Raw genomic sequence first — 20056 nt, forward strand, 5'->3', positions numbered from 1 at the left:
TTCCACCTGGATCTTTTTGGCCCTCATGTCCCTCCGTCGTCGGACTAAACTCGCCCCCACTTCCTCGCCGCCTCGGCCGTATCTAGACCCACAGCGTGTAGCACAGACCACGCTTCAATATTGAGCATAAATCAAAAATGTCTGTGTCAAGCTTACTGCAACACACTGCTGCAGGAGGATCACCAGGAAGCGAGGAAGGAGGGCAAAATAGGTTTAGCGCCACCGCAGCACGGGAGGGACAATTACGCCCAGGAGCAAATGGATAAAAATAGACTGGAGGAAAAAAAAAAAAAAAAAGAATCGATTCTCTTGCGGACGTATTGATGCATCGGATCGTCGGCTGTTGGATCGATGCATCGATACAAAATGATTATTATTTACACCCCTAATAGCTATCCCAGTAGAGTTGAGAATGTTCAGCTGCAGGGCCTCAATGCTATTTGCTTTTCCATTTTTAGGACAATTAAAACAAACTGCTACATTCCTGAAGCAAAAGAACACACCTTTTTGTCCATTTTGACTGCACAAAATTTGCTGAAATTACCCTTAAAAATATAACAATCTAAATAAATCATTAGCAATCTATTCAGAAAATGCCTTTCTTTTGTCAGAGTACCATGCAATTTCATTAAAAAGCATAGTTTTGTAGAGCTGTATCTTCAGAAATAACTGATAAAGCTATGAATGTTTGAGGTTACCCATTTGTAGGGCATTATACTGACTTTATAAACCAAGTTTTTTATTATAAATTTCAAATGGGATCAAATATCTCTTGCTGTAAAGCAATGCTGAAAGAAAAGGACAATTGAATTAAGTGCTACACAGTCACTATCATAAAGTAAAGTGTTATGGTTCTCCCCTTTACTTCTTTTTGAGTTTCTGTTTTAGTTTTCAGTAATTTATGTCATTCTGTTTTGTTGGTCATTGGTTTCTTTTCCCTTTTGTGTTATATTTAAGCTGTGCTGCATTTTTTGAGTTACTTTCTGTTTCCCCCGTGTGCCAGCTTTAAAGAAATTGTATAATACTGTGCCATCTTTTAGTTCCCATTTTTGAAATAATCATTTATAAACATAGATTTGAAGGGTGCCAAACTGTTGGAGGTACTACACTAGCAGCTGTGAGGAAATCCACCTCAGATGAGAGTGAAAATCGGAATTGGACCTATGTTTAGTTTTCACTCCTTTTGTCTTTCAAGGTCATTTTGGAAGGTTTGAAAAAATGTAAAACACAAAAGCACAACAGCCTTCAAAGCAACAGTCATGTCAATTTAGAGGCAATAGCTTTTCCAACAGACAAGTCTTTTATTTGTGTTTTACATGAAAAAAATACAATTTTACAACCTCAATTAGCCTATTTTAACTTATATACGAATTTCAAATTTTCAGTGTCTAGAAACTGTATCACCATGAGCAAAATTTTACAGTAAAGCCTCATACTACTTGTGTCACCTGGTGTCAGGTTTTGAAACCAAAAGCAGTCAATTCATAAGTGACAAAAATGTGTTTATTTCATAATAATAATAATAATAATAATAATAATATAAACCAGTAGTAGGGTGGTATGTGTTTAGAAAGGATGTGTTCTCCTGCAGTGACATATTGCACTGAAGCGCACACCTTCAGTTCAATCATTCAGATCTTCATCTACAGGTAGGGTAGCTTTCACAGAAAGCACAGATATTGTGTCTATAGACTGTTGAAGTATCTCTGCAGTTTCATTCTCTAGTAAAACTCTGTCTTTCTTTCCAAGACATTTACATGACACTTGGTTTTAGATTCTAACACTAATCTGAATCTGATTTGATAACCCAAACTCAGCTGCTTATAGCGCAGTAGTTTTATTTTTTTTAGAATTTAGCTGCAGATTTCCTGGCATATTTATGATTGAGTAATCTCCTGAGCTGCTCTTCCTCCTTTTGTCCAGGCTTTGCAATGAACTGGACGAAAGCCAGTGTGGTTGTCAGAGTCCGCTCTATGCGCAGCTGGCAATGGCATCTCACAGCTTGATATCCTGTGATTCTGACATTTTGGCAAGTGTCTTTTTGACCCTCAGGGCTGTGAGGCGGCAGGCCGGGTTGTGGGCCCAGCATTCTGTCATTAGCTTTCCCATCTGTCTCAAACACTGCAAAGATATAGGTTAGAGTTAGGGAGGTAATTTGTTTGCTTGTGCATGTATAATATTGCATGTTGTACCATATATTACCTCATCGCTGCTCCATCGATTTGGAAAGGATGGCCGTAGTTTCTTGATACAGACCACCTCCCTCATGTCTTCATATGAAGGGTCTGTGGGAACCAACTCATGGTATGGTAACTGGTACTCTTCTAGGATCCCTGTGTAATGTAAGTGACAAATGAAATCTGGCAGAGGAAAGATTGAAGGCCTGTCCTGTAAATTCCCACTGTGGTTCTAATAGGAGAAAGGGAAGAAATGTTCTAAGGGGTATACAATACTTTGAACTGCACTATATTTACCTCCTGAGACACAACGTCGAGCAATCTCCCAGAGGATGAGCCCAAAGCTGTACATGTCGGCCATGATGTATGACTGAAAATGGCTCCTGTTTAAAGTCTCATCCAAAACCTCTGGAGGCATGTAACGCTTTGTACCAACTCGTGTGTTGGGAGGGATATCCACCTCATTGGTGTCGCTAAGGAATCAGAAAATTTAACAAAGACTGATTTAGCAGAATATAAATCCAAATTAAGTTGTTGTATTGTTCATGTTTATTTTGATACACACCTGATGAACTTTACCGCTAGTCCCAAGTCAGCAATGCAGCAGGTTCCATTTCTTTTCACCAGTATGTTCTTACTCTTTAGGTCCCTGTGAGCTATGGCGGGTTTACCCTGAGTGCCAAAGATTTCTGTATGGAGGTGACAGAGTCCTGACACAGATGAATAGGCCAGACGCAGCATGGCTTTATTGTCCAGGGTGGTTGATTTCAGGTAGTCATACAAAGACCCATTTTCATGGTAGTCAGTGATGAGATAGAGTTGGGTCCAGGAGCCAGTTCCTTTGATATCTGCAGCTATAAAACCTGCAAACAGACAAAATGAGGGACAGATGGGGAATAAAGAGTTAGAATTACCATATCACTGATTAAATTTGTAAGAATCCAGCTGTTCACACACTCAGTACCTTTCTCTGTTGCTAATTGCATCAATAATGATGATGGACATTTCAAATAGGTAATTCTCCATACTGTGCGCTCAGGTTAATGAACAGACTCAATTAGGCTCTACCAAAATGGTACAGATTACTTAAATAAAATACTTTTTAGTTCTCTCCTGTTTATATGTTAGTATTTTTAATTATCCTCAGACATTTTTTCTATATTTTATTACTTGTCAGATCCATAAATTGTGAAGCATGGCAATATGATTTAAAAGAACTAACAGTGATAATAGACCCGGGAGTTTAGTCCTTTCAAGGTGTTAATAGAAATCCAGATTCAAGTATAGTCATAGCAGGGAAAATACTAGCAGCAATACAAGGTTATGAGATTCAGACAAAAATTAGACTGTATGGCTAAATACTGGAAAATTTCTTATGGACCCCTGTTCTCATCTTTAGTATGCATTCTCTTTTTGAAATAAATCTAAAAGTGGAGTGCTTAAAAATCTTATGTAATATTTAACTAATTTAATTGCAAAAAAAAAATCTTTATACAGAGAAGCAAATTTTTATTTATTAATTTTCTAAAAAGTAATCATTCTTTATAGCTATATTATTACAATAAACCATGTGGCTCCTAATAACAAAAGTGTCACCTTCTGGCTATATATGCAGCCTCTGCTGTAAAGTTTTAGTACTAATTTACATCAAAATATATGAGATGTCTAACTACTGTAACATGGGGTACGACATTGATTCGAATAAGGCTAAACGATTTATGTTAAAGGTACCATAATATTAATATAAATTTCTCAATAAATAAAGTAAAACTATCTCTTTAAAATGTCTGCAAAGTTGGCACTATATTTAACTTGTTACATTTGAACAATGTAGGGGGAAAAAAACCCAAACTTTTGTAATAATTGTAAAATAGAGTGATGTCAAAGAAAGAATCATAAATCATAATCTAAAGGTCTAAATTAAATGAATACTACCAACAGGTAAAAGAGCAACACTTACCTAGTATGTTCTCATGTCTCATCAGGACAGTCTGATAAATTTCAGTCTCTCTGAACCAACTAGCCTCCTCAGTGGTAAAGAAAACTTTAACAGCCACCTTTTCTCCTCTCCACCTGCCCATCCACACCTCGCCGTATCTTCCCTTGCCAATTTGCTTCACCATCTGAATCTGCTTGGCTATAGTTCTCTGGACCTGGGGATGAGCAAAAGCAGAGCATAGATAAATAATTTCCATCGTGTGTGCGTTTTTCATAATGTCACTAAGGCCTTCATAAAAAAATCTTACAGCCTAAATCTATGCACAAATATTTCACCATATAGCCTTTCTCACATGCTCTCTACAGGGTAAAAAAAAATCACATTACATGCTTTTATACATTTTTTGAATTTCATTGGAAGCAAGAAATCAAATGATGTTGGAAGAAAATCAATAATGATGGCAGACAGGGTACAGCAGAAAGTGTTTTGTGGGCATCTCACCAACAGAGGGAGACCTGAGCCTGAGCCAGAGGTCTGTGACTGCTCTATCAGGTCCTTCAGAGACTCTCCTGGAGGAATATATGTTTCATCTTGTTCCAAACCAATGCTGTATCGAGGACGAGACTCTTGCCGCTTGTACCTGCAAGGCAATTTCATTCAGCAATTAAAAAACACTATCAAGATATAGGAACTGCTTGCAAATTAAAGAAAACTGTGAGTTATCATTACTGTTTGATTACCTGAAGTAGCAGAAGATAATAATGGCAGCCAGTACAATGATGCACACAGTTATTGAAATCAACATTGCCATGTGGTGGATCTTCCAATCAAAATACACTAGACAGGAAAAGATTAATAATTTTCAATATTAATATCAAGAAACATTGCGTAATTGTATTGCTCTTTTCTGTGCTGCCCAATTTGTCTCTATTAGTCACAATCAACTTAGGTAACTCAGCTTTAAATCAAATTCCACTTATTGTTATTTCATTTGACTCAACCCCTTATCCTTGTTGATGAATTCTCCTCCTTATCCCAGATGATAAGGTTTCAGATTCCTGACTACTTCAGCATTGGCTGAGGCCTCTGGTTTTCCTAGTAATCCTTTCTCAAATAATGATACCTTAGTTTTCTCTAGATACTCTGATGAGCTTATAGATATTAACTCATTGACTCCCAAGTGATCTTTCACCAAAGGTTCATCTCCAGAAATTAGGTGGAAAAGTTGCCTTTTTCAAGAGACAGGTGGAAACCCCCTCTGTAGGAGGACTAGAAACAACCAATACTTGCATTTCTGTGGAAGAAGATGTTGAACTTTTTCCTGACATTCATTTGTTTTTTGGATGCATATGTATATTGTTGCATTGTTTTATCATATTCATGTCACTTGCTATACTGTATGCTAGAAAAATTGAACTTACAAGGTGGTTTGAGTGGTGGCAGTGTAGGATGCAGCTTTTTGTTGCAGAAATCTTCATCTGTGCAGCACTCCAGCGTTTTTCTCTCATGGGACAAAACTGTGTCCTAAAGACAATAAAGTCATTAAAAAAACATAAGCCTGTTATTAGCATATAGCACATACAGAACCGTTCAAAGATATGGACATCACTGTTACGATGCGTAAACACCCTTTAAATTAATTTTTTTTTTTGTGTGCAAAAGATTTACTAAAGCTACCTAACATTTAAATTTGAGAGCTTTAAGAATTTTCAACCTTCCATACTATTTTGGGTTTAAAGGGGTCATGGAATTATTATATAGGGTATTTGGTGCTGGTTCTTAGGGTCTCTGAATAGGGTGTGTAACATTGGTTGGGCTGAAAATGGCATATTTGGTGTTCTTATAATGCAAGCCTGGTTAAAACTCCCAGAAAGAAATGACAGGTTTTCTTCCTTTTGTGGGATGCTCATGAATATTTAGATGAGCCGTGCACTGATTGGTTGGTTTACAATGAGTGAAGCTGCTGAGCAGAGACGCATCATAGCAACAAGCACACACTCACGGAAACATAACAACAAAAGTACAGGCCAGAACCAAATAAGGCAACATCCCCAAGTTTATGTCAACTGGGGGGTTTGTTTGGATTGCCTGTTTTATGGTGTAAGTTTGGAATTGTGAGACTTGCATAGAAAGGAGGTTTCGATGGGGTTTGAACTTCTCTGTCTGTCCATTTCACCCATTTAACTATCGTTATTCATCTATAACAATGTAAACTCGGTTTTGCTTCCATGACCCCTTTAATACACACATTACCTGAGAATATGTCTAATTAAAAAGGTTATTCTGTAGGAGGACTAGAAAACATATACAAATCTCTGAATATGAATAAATTGATCAAAACATTTTCTAAAATAAAACAAATTATTCTATTATTTAGTCAAGAAAAAACATTTGGGTAATCTAAAATACTTACAGGCAGCAAATATTTAGTTTTAAATGCATGGTTAACATTTTGCATCCAGCAAAACTTTATCTAAATAAACATGATAATAAAACCTTTCAACTGAAAATATTCCTTTTATTTCATAGGACAGACAGTACAAATCTTACCATCTAAATTTTCAGCAAGATCAGTCACAGAAGACTAAGAATTTGGGGAAAAAAAGCTATAATTTGAACTGCGATGTGTAAACTCACCCTACACTGAAACTCAGACCCGACAAGCCCCAGGCATCCTGCAGTCAGGACTGGTACTCCTCCGTCTTCCTCAACCATCGTGAAGCAGTACCCATCCGTCCTTCAAAAAAGAAAAATAAAGAAACATTAAGTGTTGCAAAAAACATCTAAATTAAAGAAATACACATATGCTGGTTCTGTGTTGCTTCTTTACCAGCATGTATTGTTGGTTGAATCTTCAGGGCAGTGGTGGTCACAGTGACACCACAGGAATTTTTGGGAAGACAGTGCAGGAGCTGTGTTTCCTGAAGTCTTCTTCCCATTCTCTGCCGTCTCCTTAGTGGATACTTTTAGCAGCATACTGTCCAAAATGTTGCCTATGAATAAATTTATAGCACATCAGGGTAGATTTATACATTGAAAAAAATACTGTGTTTTATTGTTTTGTTCTGTTTACAATGGCATGCACAAGACAGGCAATGACAACAAGTATATCTACAAACTGTCAAAATTGCAGACAATAAAGTAGATAGTTTTGATTAAAAAAACAAAAACATTGTATGTATTGAACCTTTTGGGAGTGCATTTGGAATACAAAGTACAACAACTGTAAAAATTTTTGATTTGGTGCTTGTTTATTTTACAGTCATATGTAATCTTCTAATCAGTATCTGCTTTTATTCTTTTTTTTACTTGGACAGAGAGCAGAGTTTGCATTAACTAACTGTGGTGTTCTTTTTATGTCTAATTATTGTTTTGCAAATGAATTACACTTTTGATTATTTTTTCCATTAATAATCAACAATTAATAATCAATATGTAATCTAAATCAATTGAAAACATAATGTAGAGCTATGCATCTTAGATTCAGGTATTTACTTGTTGTTTTTATCTAGGTCTTAATTGTTTTTATTTTTCTTTAATGTTTTCTTTTAATTGATTTTTATTAATTATATTATTTTACTATTTATCTTTTAGAAACTGTTAGCACTTTGTTTCTATTCCACATAGCCCTGTGTGAAACAGAGGCTACAGGCCTCGTTAATACACCTGACTTTGTTTTCTTCAGGCCGGTTTACTACAACAATGTTCTCAATCTGCCTGACAAAGTCCTAAAGATCCTTAAAAGTCACAAGTCATGTTGAGGGCCATGGAAAATTAGCTAAAAGTTAAAAACAATATTACTGAGATCGATCAGCCTGGAAAGGCTTACAAAACAATTCCTAAAGCTTCAGGACTCCATCAAACCACAGTGGGACCCATCATCCACAAACATTGAAAACATCTAATAGGGTGAAGCTTCCCAGGAGAGGCTGGTTGACCAAAATTAAGCTTCATCAGAGTGCATTTCCTGTCTCATCTCAACCGGTCCGGCAGAAGACCACCATGTTGAGCCTGGTTCTGCCAGAGGTTTCTTCCCAATGGGGAGTTTTTTCCTCTCCACTGTCACTTCATGCTTGCTCATCATGGACACCTGTGATATTGAAGCTGGACTTCCATCTTTCAGGACCCTGAGTGAAGCTCTAGTATCAGCTCACGCAGTCTACTGGATCTCTCCATACAGCTCAAGCACATCGTCTCACCAACCAGCAGTCTATGGACTGACCAACTTCATCTATCTCTACATTAGTGCTAGGAAGCTTAATCTCTTAAGCCCGTTGGGCCCGGTACCGGGCCGAACTGACACCTGCTAATGTTTATCTGTTTATAGAAATGGCCAAAACACAGTCCCATGGTATTTCATCCACATGCATTTAAAAATGGGGCTTTAAATTTTCTAAAACATGTTTCAAAATTATATTTGCAAAAACACTTTTTGTTTTATAGCTGTGTAAAGAAATAAAATGAGATTTAAAATTCCAGTATATCAGCATTGTGCTCAGTTCACTTTACACACGGCAGCTTCGAGGTTGCTCTGCTCTGTGGATCCTGTTTTGGCTCTCTTTTCTCTCTATCATTTTATTTCAATAAACTATAATGGCACAGAAGAGGAATATGACCGATTTGGAAGCCTAGAGGAAATCTTGCAGACCAGTGACGCTGAAATTGAGAAATCATCACACAGCAGCAGCCTGGATTGTGAGAAGGAAGAAGATGCGGACTTGCTGCTTCGTGACCCGCCTTATGAGTAAGTTGCATGAGATTTTTTTTATTTGTAGTATCTCTGTCTATACAGCTCATCTGCTGTTTTTGAAAAAGAGCTCACATGAAAACAGTAGAAAAAATAACACCAAAGCTGCGGTATATCTTTCTCCTCCCCTACTGTCTGATGCAGGAGAAAGTTTGCACTGCAGAATAATATCTATCTAGCTGCAGCGCTTTGCGCTTTATGTGCTGTTTTCAAGGAATATCTTTTATTTATTGAGTCTATACAGCATGTCTCTGCTGTTTTTGAAAAGAGCTCATGTTAAAAAAAAAAAAAAAAAAACAGGAGGAAAAATAACACAAGCTGTATTTGTTAAACTCCTCCCCCACCGTGTATTGTATGCAAGATTGATTCAGGGAAAGTTGTACAACTTTGATAATACCCACATTCTGCCAATAATTTTTTATTGTGTGTAAGAAACTACTTTGTTGTGATAAATTACTTTTATTTATTTTCATAGTCCGGAGGATCTCCTGGGACCATCACAAATATAGCGGGCCAGGTCCCCTGCCACGGCTGAGACTTGGTCAAATGTTCACACCTCACAATTAAAAAATTTTTAGCACATGTTTTTTAGATAATAATTCACATGAATAAATATTTTGCACATTTTCTTGAAAGAAGCTTCTGATTCTAATTTATTTTTATATTTGTACAGTTGTTGGATTTCTAATTCTTGTTTTCAATAAAAAATCCCTGTTTGGTAAGAAAAATTGTACAATTCGTCTTATTTTTTATTCAGTTAGGTCATATTATTGTGTGTTCAATGCTAAATTTCAATAAAAAAAATGGCTAAATCCTATGAGAAAAGGCTTTGCCTTATGCATAGGGTCTCCAATAATGTAAATCCGTCTGGTCACATTCCCTTTTATGAGTGGAAAAATGCATTTGGCACTATTTGGTTACTTTTGGCAGCACTGTGCCAGAATCACATTTCCGCCTAGCACACTGTTCACTAAGACTTTTGTGGAACAAACAGGCTTCGACTTATTCAGTCCAAATATGCTTGACTTATAGTCAAAATGTGGATCTACAAAGTCTGAGGGTTCACCCACAGTTTCAAATGGGGTTTCAGGGTTTTTTGCAGTGTTTATTTAGGAAAAAAAATTGGTGAGGCTGTCATGGTTCAGTTTCGGCCTGGCCATCACCTCCTGTTATTTTCCAGCACCTCCTCCTCTTACACAGCTCAGCCTCCACTCCCTCAGCAATTAGTCACACCTGTTAATTACCAATTAGTCAATACTCACTCCACCTGCCAGCATCTCTACAAAAACCTCCCTCAGTTAGCTCTTCCCCACCGGTTCGTATTAAGTCACTACTAACCCAACACCTCGTCAGTGAGGTTCTGTGCTTCCGTTGCTGTGCTGCTGGATCTTTTGCCTTCTGCCCTGTGAACTCTCCCGTCTGCACCTGGGGATTTACAGCAGCTCAGCATCTTCTAGAATACTCTCTGTGGTCCTGCGGATTACTGCAGCCTCTGTCTCTCCAGGAACTCTCCCTGTTTCCCTGAGGATTACTGCAGCTGATGCTCACTCTGTGCTCATCTCAAACCATCGCAGCCATACGTTCTATGGACTCTCTTCAGGCTGCTTTCCTGGTTACTTCTGCAGCATCACCTCCAAAGAACTCCCTCTAGCTGCTCCTTCGGTTCAACAACAGCCCTGCATCTCCAAGTACTCGCTCTGGTTCTCCAGCTCCAATCTACTTCTCCAGTTCTAGTCCAGTGCAGCCTGCAGCGGTTACCTTCATCCACAACTCATTACTTTCAAGAAACCTTCAAGATTTGCTTCGTGTGTGTGCTGAGCATTCTGGGTTCATCAAAGAAAAATCCTTACAGAGGCTAAATGTTCATTATTTCTTTGTTTAATCACCTATAAATCAGACATGGTGACATTTAAAAGAGTGGCTCTGCCTGAAAAATATTCTTCAATGCCTTTCTGTTATACCAATACAACTATATTTCCAATTTATAGTTTGGGAGCTGTACTTGCTTTAATTCACATATGTAATTTCAAGCGGAATTTTCTCCTAAGACCCTCAGGGCTTAAGGGGTTAAAAAGTCAACCTGTTGAGGGGACGATATTTTAAGACCTGCAGCGTTAACAGAGAGTAAGTAGTGAGGAAAAAGTCAGTATGTGAAGCAAATTCTGGATTAACATCTTAAATCTATGCGGCAAGAGTTGGCAACTGAAATATAATCCTCAAAACAATGGTGAAATGCATTAAATCTCCTAACACAACAAAATACAAAATGGGTAAGGGAAATGTTATGACAAAATTCATACTGCATAAGAAATGAAATCAATGAGTTCCATCACCTGATACCATGATAAATGTACTTTCACAGCAGTTCATTTTTGGGGCTTATTCAACTCCTACAGCTGTTAAGAACTAGAAAAAAGTGGCAGTATTCCTTGGTTATCCCATTTCAAAAGGGCACCTGTTTGTCACTTGAGGGGGGGAAGGGATTTGGGATTGTGTCTTTCTTCCATGGCTTTCGAGAGTTGTATTTATTCCAGCATGAACAGTACAGTAAGGCCAGATGCACAACAGCTGCTAAACAGAGATGGACCACAGAAATCAAGCATACTGTATTTCTGTTTTATAGGCTCAAGAATCTTTCTTTTAAATTGATATTTCAAAATATTCCTATTGAATTTAAACCAATAGTTTTATTTAATTGAGTTAAATATGAAAGGTTACATCAATTGTATTGGGTCATTTTTTTTGGTGTCTAGCTAATTTGTTTTGTTGTACAGAGTGAAAGTAAAATATAGAAAAATAAATTTTACTCAGATGCTTTTCTGAAGAAAAAAAAAATTCTTGGAAAAACTTCCTATATGTTCAGACTTCAAACATATCTATTTTTGTAAAGCATATGTGTAGTCCTCAAGAATGTATGCTTACTAAAAAAGAGAAGGTAATTGACTTTCTCACTAATGAATTCATTGATGAATCCCTCAAAGTAACTTGCTCCCAAATACACAAAAATAAGGTTTAGCCTCAAAAGCACTTACAGTATGAGAACAACCTATCAAGAGTACTATCAAAAAAGAAATTTCTGGTACATTGCATGGCATCAGGCTGATCTAAATGAATTTCAGTGCAGTGAAAACAGAAAGCACATAAAAAGGAAATATCTCAGATTTCTAATCCTGGGGTTTTCTGTGAAAAAAATAAAATAAACTGAATTTTATATTAGAACTCAGAATTTCCAGGTACAAATTTGCTATTTGTCTTACCAAGAAGAAATAAACTGTAATTTTAATGACTATTTCTTTTCTACAGTAATTCCATTAACTATACACATTTAGAAAGTTATCCTCTAAGATGAAATCATGTAAACATTGTTTTAGTGAGTTCTTCTCTAAGAATCATAGAAGTTTGATGTCAAAATTTTTCATTTCTAAATGTCTCCTTTCTAAACATTGATAATAATAAAAAAAAAACTAAAAGAGAGCGGCAATGGGGTTTAGAAAGGGTCACATTAACAATTGACCAATTTGAGTGAAAGGGAGCAACAAAGAGGAGGAGGGGGAAGGAGAACAGGGGATTAACAAACCAGAAGTGACAGAGCTGCAGGGAACTGGTGAGCAGTTTAGCAGCACACACGGGGGGCAGAGCAGAGGCCACTGGCCTTTTCCACCCTTTCTTTCACTCTGCCCCCCCTTAAATTTTTTGATCTTTCTCAATAATGCTAAGTCACTTTGTCTCTTATTTTTTGCCAACCACCTCCCAAGTTTTCTCACTTATTTTTTCTCTGTTTGACAGCTTCTTTATTTCTCACCTGGTTTAAAAGTCGTACGCATTTTTTTTTTTTCCCAGTAATAATTTTCAACTTTTGCGTCTTTAGACTAACTGCTACTCAGTTATCCTACTAATCCTTCTGATCTCATTCTGTTAAATTCCTTTTCTCATCCTTTCTTAATTTGTGCTCGGTCTTCCCAGTGTGAGTCCACCAGATTGTCATGTGAGGTGCTGCTACGGTGTTGACTAAACACAAAGCCTTTCACATCCAAGCCTGCACCTGGGATCTTTGGCTGGTGCTCTCCATGTGCATGTGTGTGCATGTGAATGTTCTTCGATGAGACACAAACAGGCAGAGCAGCAATAAAACAGGATTATGTTTTATGCAAGAATACTGAACCTTGAAAAGAACAATTGAGTCTGTAATAATTCACAGGTGAAGAAGGCAACTGAATGTCTACAAGGACACATTTGTGAAGGAAATAAGCTTATGTAAAGTTTCTTTAATCTTATGATTGTGGTTCCTTCTTTTGCTGTAGTGCAGAGGTTATTATGTAAAGTTTCAGTTAGGAAGTTCATGTCACAAAATTTAATTTCTTTTTAGATCTTCTGCACATTTTAAAATGAGAGGTGTCACTACAAAATTATAAGTGTTGACAAAGGTTCTGGTCAAAGCAGTTTTAAATTACCAGTTTCAGAGCTTCTGACTAAACCAAACTACCACTAGTCAAACACGCACTGCAAGTCTTTGACCTCCAGTAAGTTGTCGGCTGTACAGTTTAATAAAGAATATATTGTGACTTAAATTAAGCTCTTTTTCAGTCTTGGTAGTATAAGCTTCCATAGTAAAACAATGAATCTCCTACTGGTCTTTAACTGCCCTGCCATCCGACATGCAAATAGTTGAACATGCACTTGTTTGCAGTGCAGCTGGATGCTCTGTCCAAAGTTTTTTTGTTTGTTCTCTTTGTTTTTCTCCTCATATTCTTGCTTTAATCAGCACAGAATTGATAGGTCATCCTTATTTCAGAAATCCTTATCTTAATACCCTTTTTTTTGCAGGGCAACCAGAGCACTGTTCTAAACCTGTAGAAAATTATCTTTGAATAATGACAATACTTGTACATTATTTTATTTTATTTTATTTTAAGACATGTATGTGCTGTTTCCTATTAGAAACAGCTCTCATGAATTAATAATAGATTTTAATCTAAATCTGCAAACGGTATTAGAGCATTTATATATTTTAAAATAATACTTTTTTGCAGAAATACCTAATGCTAATCTCTAATGCTAATCTTCTATTTTGTGAAGTGAAATTTGAAACTTTTTTATATCTCTTATAAATGTACTTTAACTTAAATCTTACAGTTTCCTCTACTGCAGAAATCATGGATTAACAACAAATGTTAATAAAACATAAACTAACCAGTCCATTGTGATCTGATTATGGCGTCAAAGTGCTTCATTAATGTGCTGCTTAAAGGCATTTAAGATGCCTGGGTTTCCCCAACACCTCATTGACATTAAAAATGTTTCGAGGTCTTTGACTGAAAGCATAAAGGCTTTTTGCATGGTTTAATGATGGCAGTACATGGAGGTCACTGTCAACACACAAACAAAAAATGTGGCCCCTTGTACCCACAAACACTTAGGCCTTTTGTTTTGAACAGATGTAGCTTTGTGAAAACTGCCTGAGAAAGAGCAAAAAATATCTAAATGGACAGAGGAGATGGATGCTAGGGGAGGAATATTGTGCATGAGGGAGCAAGATCAAGAGACAAGATCTGAAGATAGACAAAGGATAGCTGAAACCGAGGGACATATTCATTAGTTATCATGTCAAACAAGGCAAAACAGATAATCCTTTTCCGTGTAAACAACCCTGTCTCCCTCCTTCCACTTAAGCAATAATCATTTGACCACACAACATTCACCACCCTCAAATGGATGTTCATCTTCCAGGTGTTTGACAGGACATTCTGCACAGCAAAAAGAAACAAAGCTGAAAAGCTCTCTATGTTCTGTCCTCCTTTTACTCCCTCTTTAAACTTTTTAACCCATCTCTTTCTATCCACAGCTAAGTAATTTCAGTTCCTGCTCTTAACTCTACGTCCTTCTCCCTGTCAGTCCTGAGATGAGCTGAACCATCCCACGTAAGGAGGAATGTGATAATGAACCCCATTTTCTGCATGCTGAATGCTGGGAAGCCAAGGTCACCAGTCAGACTGTTTTGGCTATACACAAGTGTTTGGCTTTCAAGTGTGTGAGAAAGGGATTCCTCACATAGCTTAATTGCTTAGTCTGACTATTACACATTTCCACTGAAATAGATAAATTGTGAATTTGTGTCCTTGCTCCTGTTTACCTCATCTCATGCAGCAGATAGTGAAGCCATGAGGAAAAGGTTAAGAAACAACCTAATGCATTGTTTCTAAATGAGTTTTTGTGTGTTTTTGTTTGTTTTAACTCTCCTAAAACCCTGAATTAAGGGATTTTAGGGCAACTAGGAGGCTGCTAAAAACAATTAACTGTTTGTTATTGTTTTGCGTGTGTAATGATTTCTATAAGGATGGTCTTGGGGCATAAAGGAAGAAGGACCAGCTTAAACTACTGTTTTTATTTATCAAAGCTATTTTCATTTGCTTTGTTGTTTGTTTTTTTGTTATTGATTTTTGGGCTATTTTCAAACATTACTGTTGCAGTTGGACACAAAAATATAAACCAAAAACACTTACTGTAAATAAACGACATGCTTATTTTAATACATTAGGTAAGGCACGCCAATCAGAGCTGTAAAAAGCACTGCCAGAGCTACAATGAATTTTTAGGTGTTTTAATGATCCGATCATCGGACTATTGATTGTAGCAATAGATAATATTGGCAATAATAGAGGGTTCCAAAACCATGATAGGGCAACCTCTTCAGGGAGAAGTTGTCTAACAATGTAAAAGTTGTCTTGATTTCAACTTCCTTCCGTCACATAATGATGTGCCCTTGAAAAAAGCAGTTAACCCCAAGTTAAATACAAATCTGCATTGATGTGGTTGAGAAAGTGATTGGGTGACTGTGTTTATGGTAAGCACTTTCAGTGGTCAGTATAACTAAAAAAGAAATATATAATTTATTTATTTATTGTGTCCATTATCAGGTCCATAATTCTTTAAAACCCTGGTGGACTATAAGCAATTTTTTTTTTTTTTTTATGTTTTATTATTCATTGAAATGTCAACTTGAAAATCAATTAAAATTATATTCACTTACTGTTGAAAAAGTTGAAATTTCAAATATTGAAAGCAGCTTTGCACCATCTCTATTAAAAGTTCTATGACCTTCAGCAATGGTCAAAGCATAAGATGGAAATATGGTTTTTATACTCAGGCAGAACTCAGCTTTTAAAGAGTTTCCTTATCGAAAACCGAATAAAAAACACGGATGTTGATTAATTTGCCTCATCTATGGTCCAAAGCAAAAACATCATAAACAGCTTTTCAAGCATTCCTTCATTATGTCATACCGATGAATGATCCGGTAATGAGCCAGTGTGCTTCTCTGGCTATACAGCTGTCACGTAGTTGCTTTATGCTTTAATCAAAGGGGCGTGTGTGAGTCTATGTGCAAGAAACCCCTTTCATGGGCCTGACTGACAGATACACAAGGACTCTGGAACCCTAAGTACATTCCAGAGGGCCATCAGTGTTCCCTTTGAAATAACAGGAACGATGAAACGGTCCTTGAAGGAGGTGTGAGAGCAAAGCAAGAGAGAAAGACGACCAGCTGGTCTCCTGATGAAAAGCTCCTTTTCTCCCGTTCACTGCCATCTGCGAGCTCCAACTCATCACAAAACAGCCCACATCAATTCAGAGACAGCGGGGATCCGGCTGGATCTGTGGGCTGTGTCTGTGTACCATTACTAGGTGTGATGCTCATGTTTTAAATCCAACTCTGAAAATATGCAGTTATTTCACCATGTGCTACATTCTAAGGTTGAAAACTTTCATAAAATATGTGACTATAAAGGTAGCTTAAGTTAACTTACAGGATTCCCTATTTTCAGATCAGATCTATACTATATGACTTATGTGATATTGTTATGGATGACTTTTACTTGAGGAGAGACAGAAATTTAACTTTTTTCTATTCACTGATGGAAGTCTAAACCTGTTTTTTGCTTGGCCTCGGCTCAGTATCTCGGGGCTTTACTCCTCCTTCTTTTGTTAGGCCTTGACAAATTGTATCAAGACTGGTTTGAGAGTTTGTACTACCATAAAAAAAAATATATAATATTTATACAAAAGGAACCCCATTTTATCTCCACACGTAGTTGTATATCACACTGCGTGTACATTAAAATAATAAAAAAAATACAATGTTGTTGCTCATATATTACATAATGGCATTGGTTCTTTGATTATTACCGCTTTTGATCCATTGCTTTAAAAAGACAAACATTCAACTGCACTCATTTTCAATTAAAACACACCTGCTGTCCTCTGTTCAGGAAATGAATCCATTTTCTTTTTAAAAAAATAAGTAGTTTAAAAAAAAAGGAAATAAAACACTGGAAAGGTATAAATTCTGTCCACCCCAAGCATTAAGCATATGTGAAGTAATTGAAACCACCGCTAGTTTAATAAGACATTTACAGCAGACACACATATTGATTCTACAGAAAACACATAGGGCAACACTAGTGCAACACTGATGCTACCATAACTTTAATTTCAAATTAAAACCCAAACTCTGCACTTTCTAATGGTATCTAACATGGGCAGCTCCCTAAAGTGGTTTCTTGTTCTGGGCGGCATGAGATTCACCGTCCCCCAACATGTACCAAATATTCTGGTGGTCTCTTGGGGTACGTTTGCAGTAAAGATCAAGCCTAAACGTATCAAGGGTCTACAATATAAACTCACTGAACCCGCTGATAAAGGGGAAAAATGAGGCTTATTTCATGAAGCCAAAATATGGATTTGGTCTCATCTTTGCTGTTCTAAGGTCACAAACCATCCATCCATCCATCCATTTTCTACACGCTTAATCCCAAGCGGGGTTGCGAGGGGTGCTGGTACCTATCTCCAGCTGTCTACGGGTGAGAGGCGTCACAAACCATGTAAGGTAAAATTTTCCATGGATTTTGTTACCTTTTTTCTGTCTTCGTAATGCACACAATTTTATTAAGTATTGCACTCAATAGTGTTCCGAGATTTTTCTTCTATTCACTCTTATCAGGAGAATTTTCTGAGACTTTATTAAACCTTTTTTTCTATATACACATAAAAAATCCTTGTTTGGGAGTCTAACGAGTTGATATGTTCAGATATACGGTACATATTGCTTCACAATCAATGAGGCACAGTGTATCAAGTGGAAAAAAAAATGTGCTGAACTTCAGAATGAACAGAACCAGAGATGCTCTAATTGTTGATATTTTCCAATAAAAAAGGAGATAGGGTTTTTATTTGCATATTTTTAGACAAAATTAAACAATGTTTTAAATTTCACACAAAAAGTAGAAGTCAGGTCTTAAGTCTTTGTGTCATGATTGTGTCCTCTGTGGACTTCTATTTCAGCATCTATTCAGTTCCACTTTGATTTATGTTATTCTGTGTTTTCTTGTTTATTGGTTTCTTTTTCTTTTTGTGTTATATTTAAACAGGCTAATATTTTTTTGAGTTACTCTCTGTTGCCACCTCTTGCCAGCCTCCTTTCCCTTAGCTCCTTCTAGTTACTTCTGCCTACACCTGCTCTTTATAGGATAATTAGTCCTCCCATTGTTTCTGTCTCCCATATATATACCTCCTGTTCAGTTACCTTTTGCTGGTTTCTCGTTGTTACCTGGCTCCTCATGTGTGTTTTCCCCTGATGTCTTCCAGTTGTTGGTTTTCTGCATTCTGTTCTTGGAATTTGTTTCTCTTTGCCATTAAATCAGCAAATACTTCTCTCAGCCTCCTTGTCTCTGCATTTGGACCCTCAACCAACATCCGCCTACGCTGACACTCTAGGGCTAAAGTTTAAACCGAGTCTGAACTGAATTGCCTTTAGTTTTGGTTTCTCAAAAACCTTTTATACAGGAGTCAAATGAGTCTAATGAATCTTAAAATGAAACTGAAATTTGTTGTATTAAAAACATTACTACTCCAATGTTTGAAATCTAATACATTTATTATATGTTCTTTTTCAAATTGCTTCTAAAAAGGTCATAGGAATCTTTTAAGAGCCCCTTTAGATTCCTTACAGCATCTGTTCTTGTGTTGTCAGACAAATGTGTGTGCCACAAAGGAATGCTTTATATGAAAAGCATACACAGAAACACAGCAGGCACAGTGCCTGTGTAGTATCAGTATCAGCGTATGTTTAAACAAATACTTTTCTCTGCAGCCAGCAATGATCTACAGCTACTACACAATGTACTTTTGACTAAAACTCAATATGGTCGACAAATACTAATTAGAGATACTCAGCAAGAGAAGAGTCCCATCAAAACTGACTAATTTTAAACATGTAATTGAAAAGGGCATTCATTACAACCTTATATATTTTTTAAACTAGTTAAGGCTTGTGATTCTTACCTAATTCACCCAAGATCTAAAAATAATATGTGTTTAGGGTCGGCCCAAGTTGTACGGGCCCTTAAGCAGAATTTGATTTCGAGCTCCTTTAACTTGCTATTAAAATCACCGCCACTAACTCCATTCAAGACAGATTTGTTGGAATCTAGGAGAGGAGGCCAAGTTTAATTGGCTGGGTTTAAAATGGCCAGAGATAAAGGTCAGTAGATGCATTCGTGAACAAATCTAGCTTAAGCACAAAGCAAATGTTAATCAGATTTTAATAAATTAACAATGGCAATGAAACAATGACAATCATTGTTTTTAGTTTTACAAATGAATCCACTTGTTTTTTTCCAAATTAGAGGGTTTATCTTCATGTGAGACAATGTTGTGAGAATATGGTATGCAAAATAACATTCCAATAACCTGATTAAAAATGGCCTCAAGGTTATCAAGTTGGCCTTGGCAAATAGATTTTTAAAGGTTATCATTCCCCACTAAACACATGCACCATGTACCATTAGGGTGACCAGATGTCCTGATTTGTACATAAAGTGCAACATTTTTCACTTGTTTACTGCTATACACAGGCAGAAAAATCCAAAAGCTAAAACAAGTTTCTATGCAGGCCAAAACTGGCATGTTACAGTACAGGTTAAAATTCACATTTGACTAATTCGTAAAAGACTAAAGCAAAGCACTTGACAGCAAAGTGTAGGGATGCAAAGTTGGAGCTGGAGAATTAACGAGGCAACTGTAAAATATTTTCTGCAATAGAGAAAAAAAAATCAGATGTTGTCATGTGAGGTCAAGGATAAAATAAAAAATGACTTTTTCTTTCTAGATTAAACATGATTGTTGTTCAGTAACTCAAAG

The 20056-nt window shown here is 36.8% G+C and overlaps 1 protein-coding gene across 3 annotated transcripts in view; it reads right to left on the reverse strand.

Annotated features, from left to right (window-relative positions):
• Window positions 1-1283: 1283 nt before the first annotated feature.
• bmpr1b (bone morphogenetic protein receptor type IB) overlaps window positions 1284-20056 on the reverse strand; it is an 84349-nt gene continuing 65576 nt past the window's right edge. For all 3 annotated transcript variants that reach the window (XM_015374345.1, XM_015374347.1, XM_015374346.1), the window contains 10 exons: window positions 6947-7109; window positions 6754-6853; window positions 5538-5640; window positions 4857-4953; window positions 4618-4756; window positions 4138-4330; window positions 2743-3040; window positions 2475-2650; window positions 2203-2333; window positions 1284-2121 (listed from right to left, as the gene is read on the reverse strand). In XM_015374345.1, the coding sequence (XP_015229831.1) occupies window positions 1996-2121; window positions 2203-2333; window positions 2475-2650; window positions 2743-3040; window positions 4138-4330; window positions 4618-4756; window positions 4857-4953; window positions 5538-5640; window positions 6754-6853; window positions 6947-7109 (1526 nt within the window). In that variant the 3' untranslated portion in view covers window positions 1284-1995. The remainder of the gene's footprint in view (window positions 2122-2202; window positions 2334-2474; window positions 2651-2742; window positions 3041-4137; window positions 4331-4617; window positions 4757-4856; window positions 4954-5537; window positions 5641-6753; window positions 6854-6946; window positions 7110-20056) is intronic.

Source organism: Cyprinodon variegatus, unplaced genomic scaffold (genome assembly GCF_000732505.1).
Source record: "Cyprinodon variegatus isolate N-32 unplaced genomic scaffold, C_variegatus-1.0 Scaffold100, whole genome shotgun sequence".
Taxonomy (NCBI): domain Eukaryota; kingdom Metazoa; phylum Chordata; class Actinopteri; order Cyprinodontiformes; family Cyprinodontidae; genus Cyprinodon; species Cyprinodon variegatus.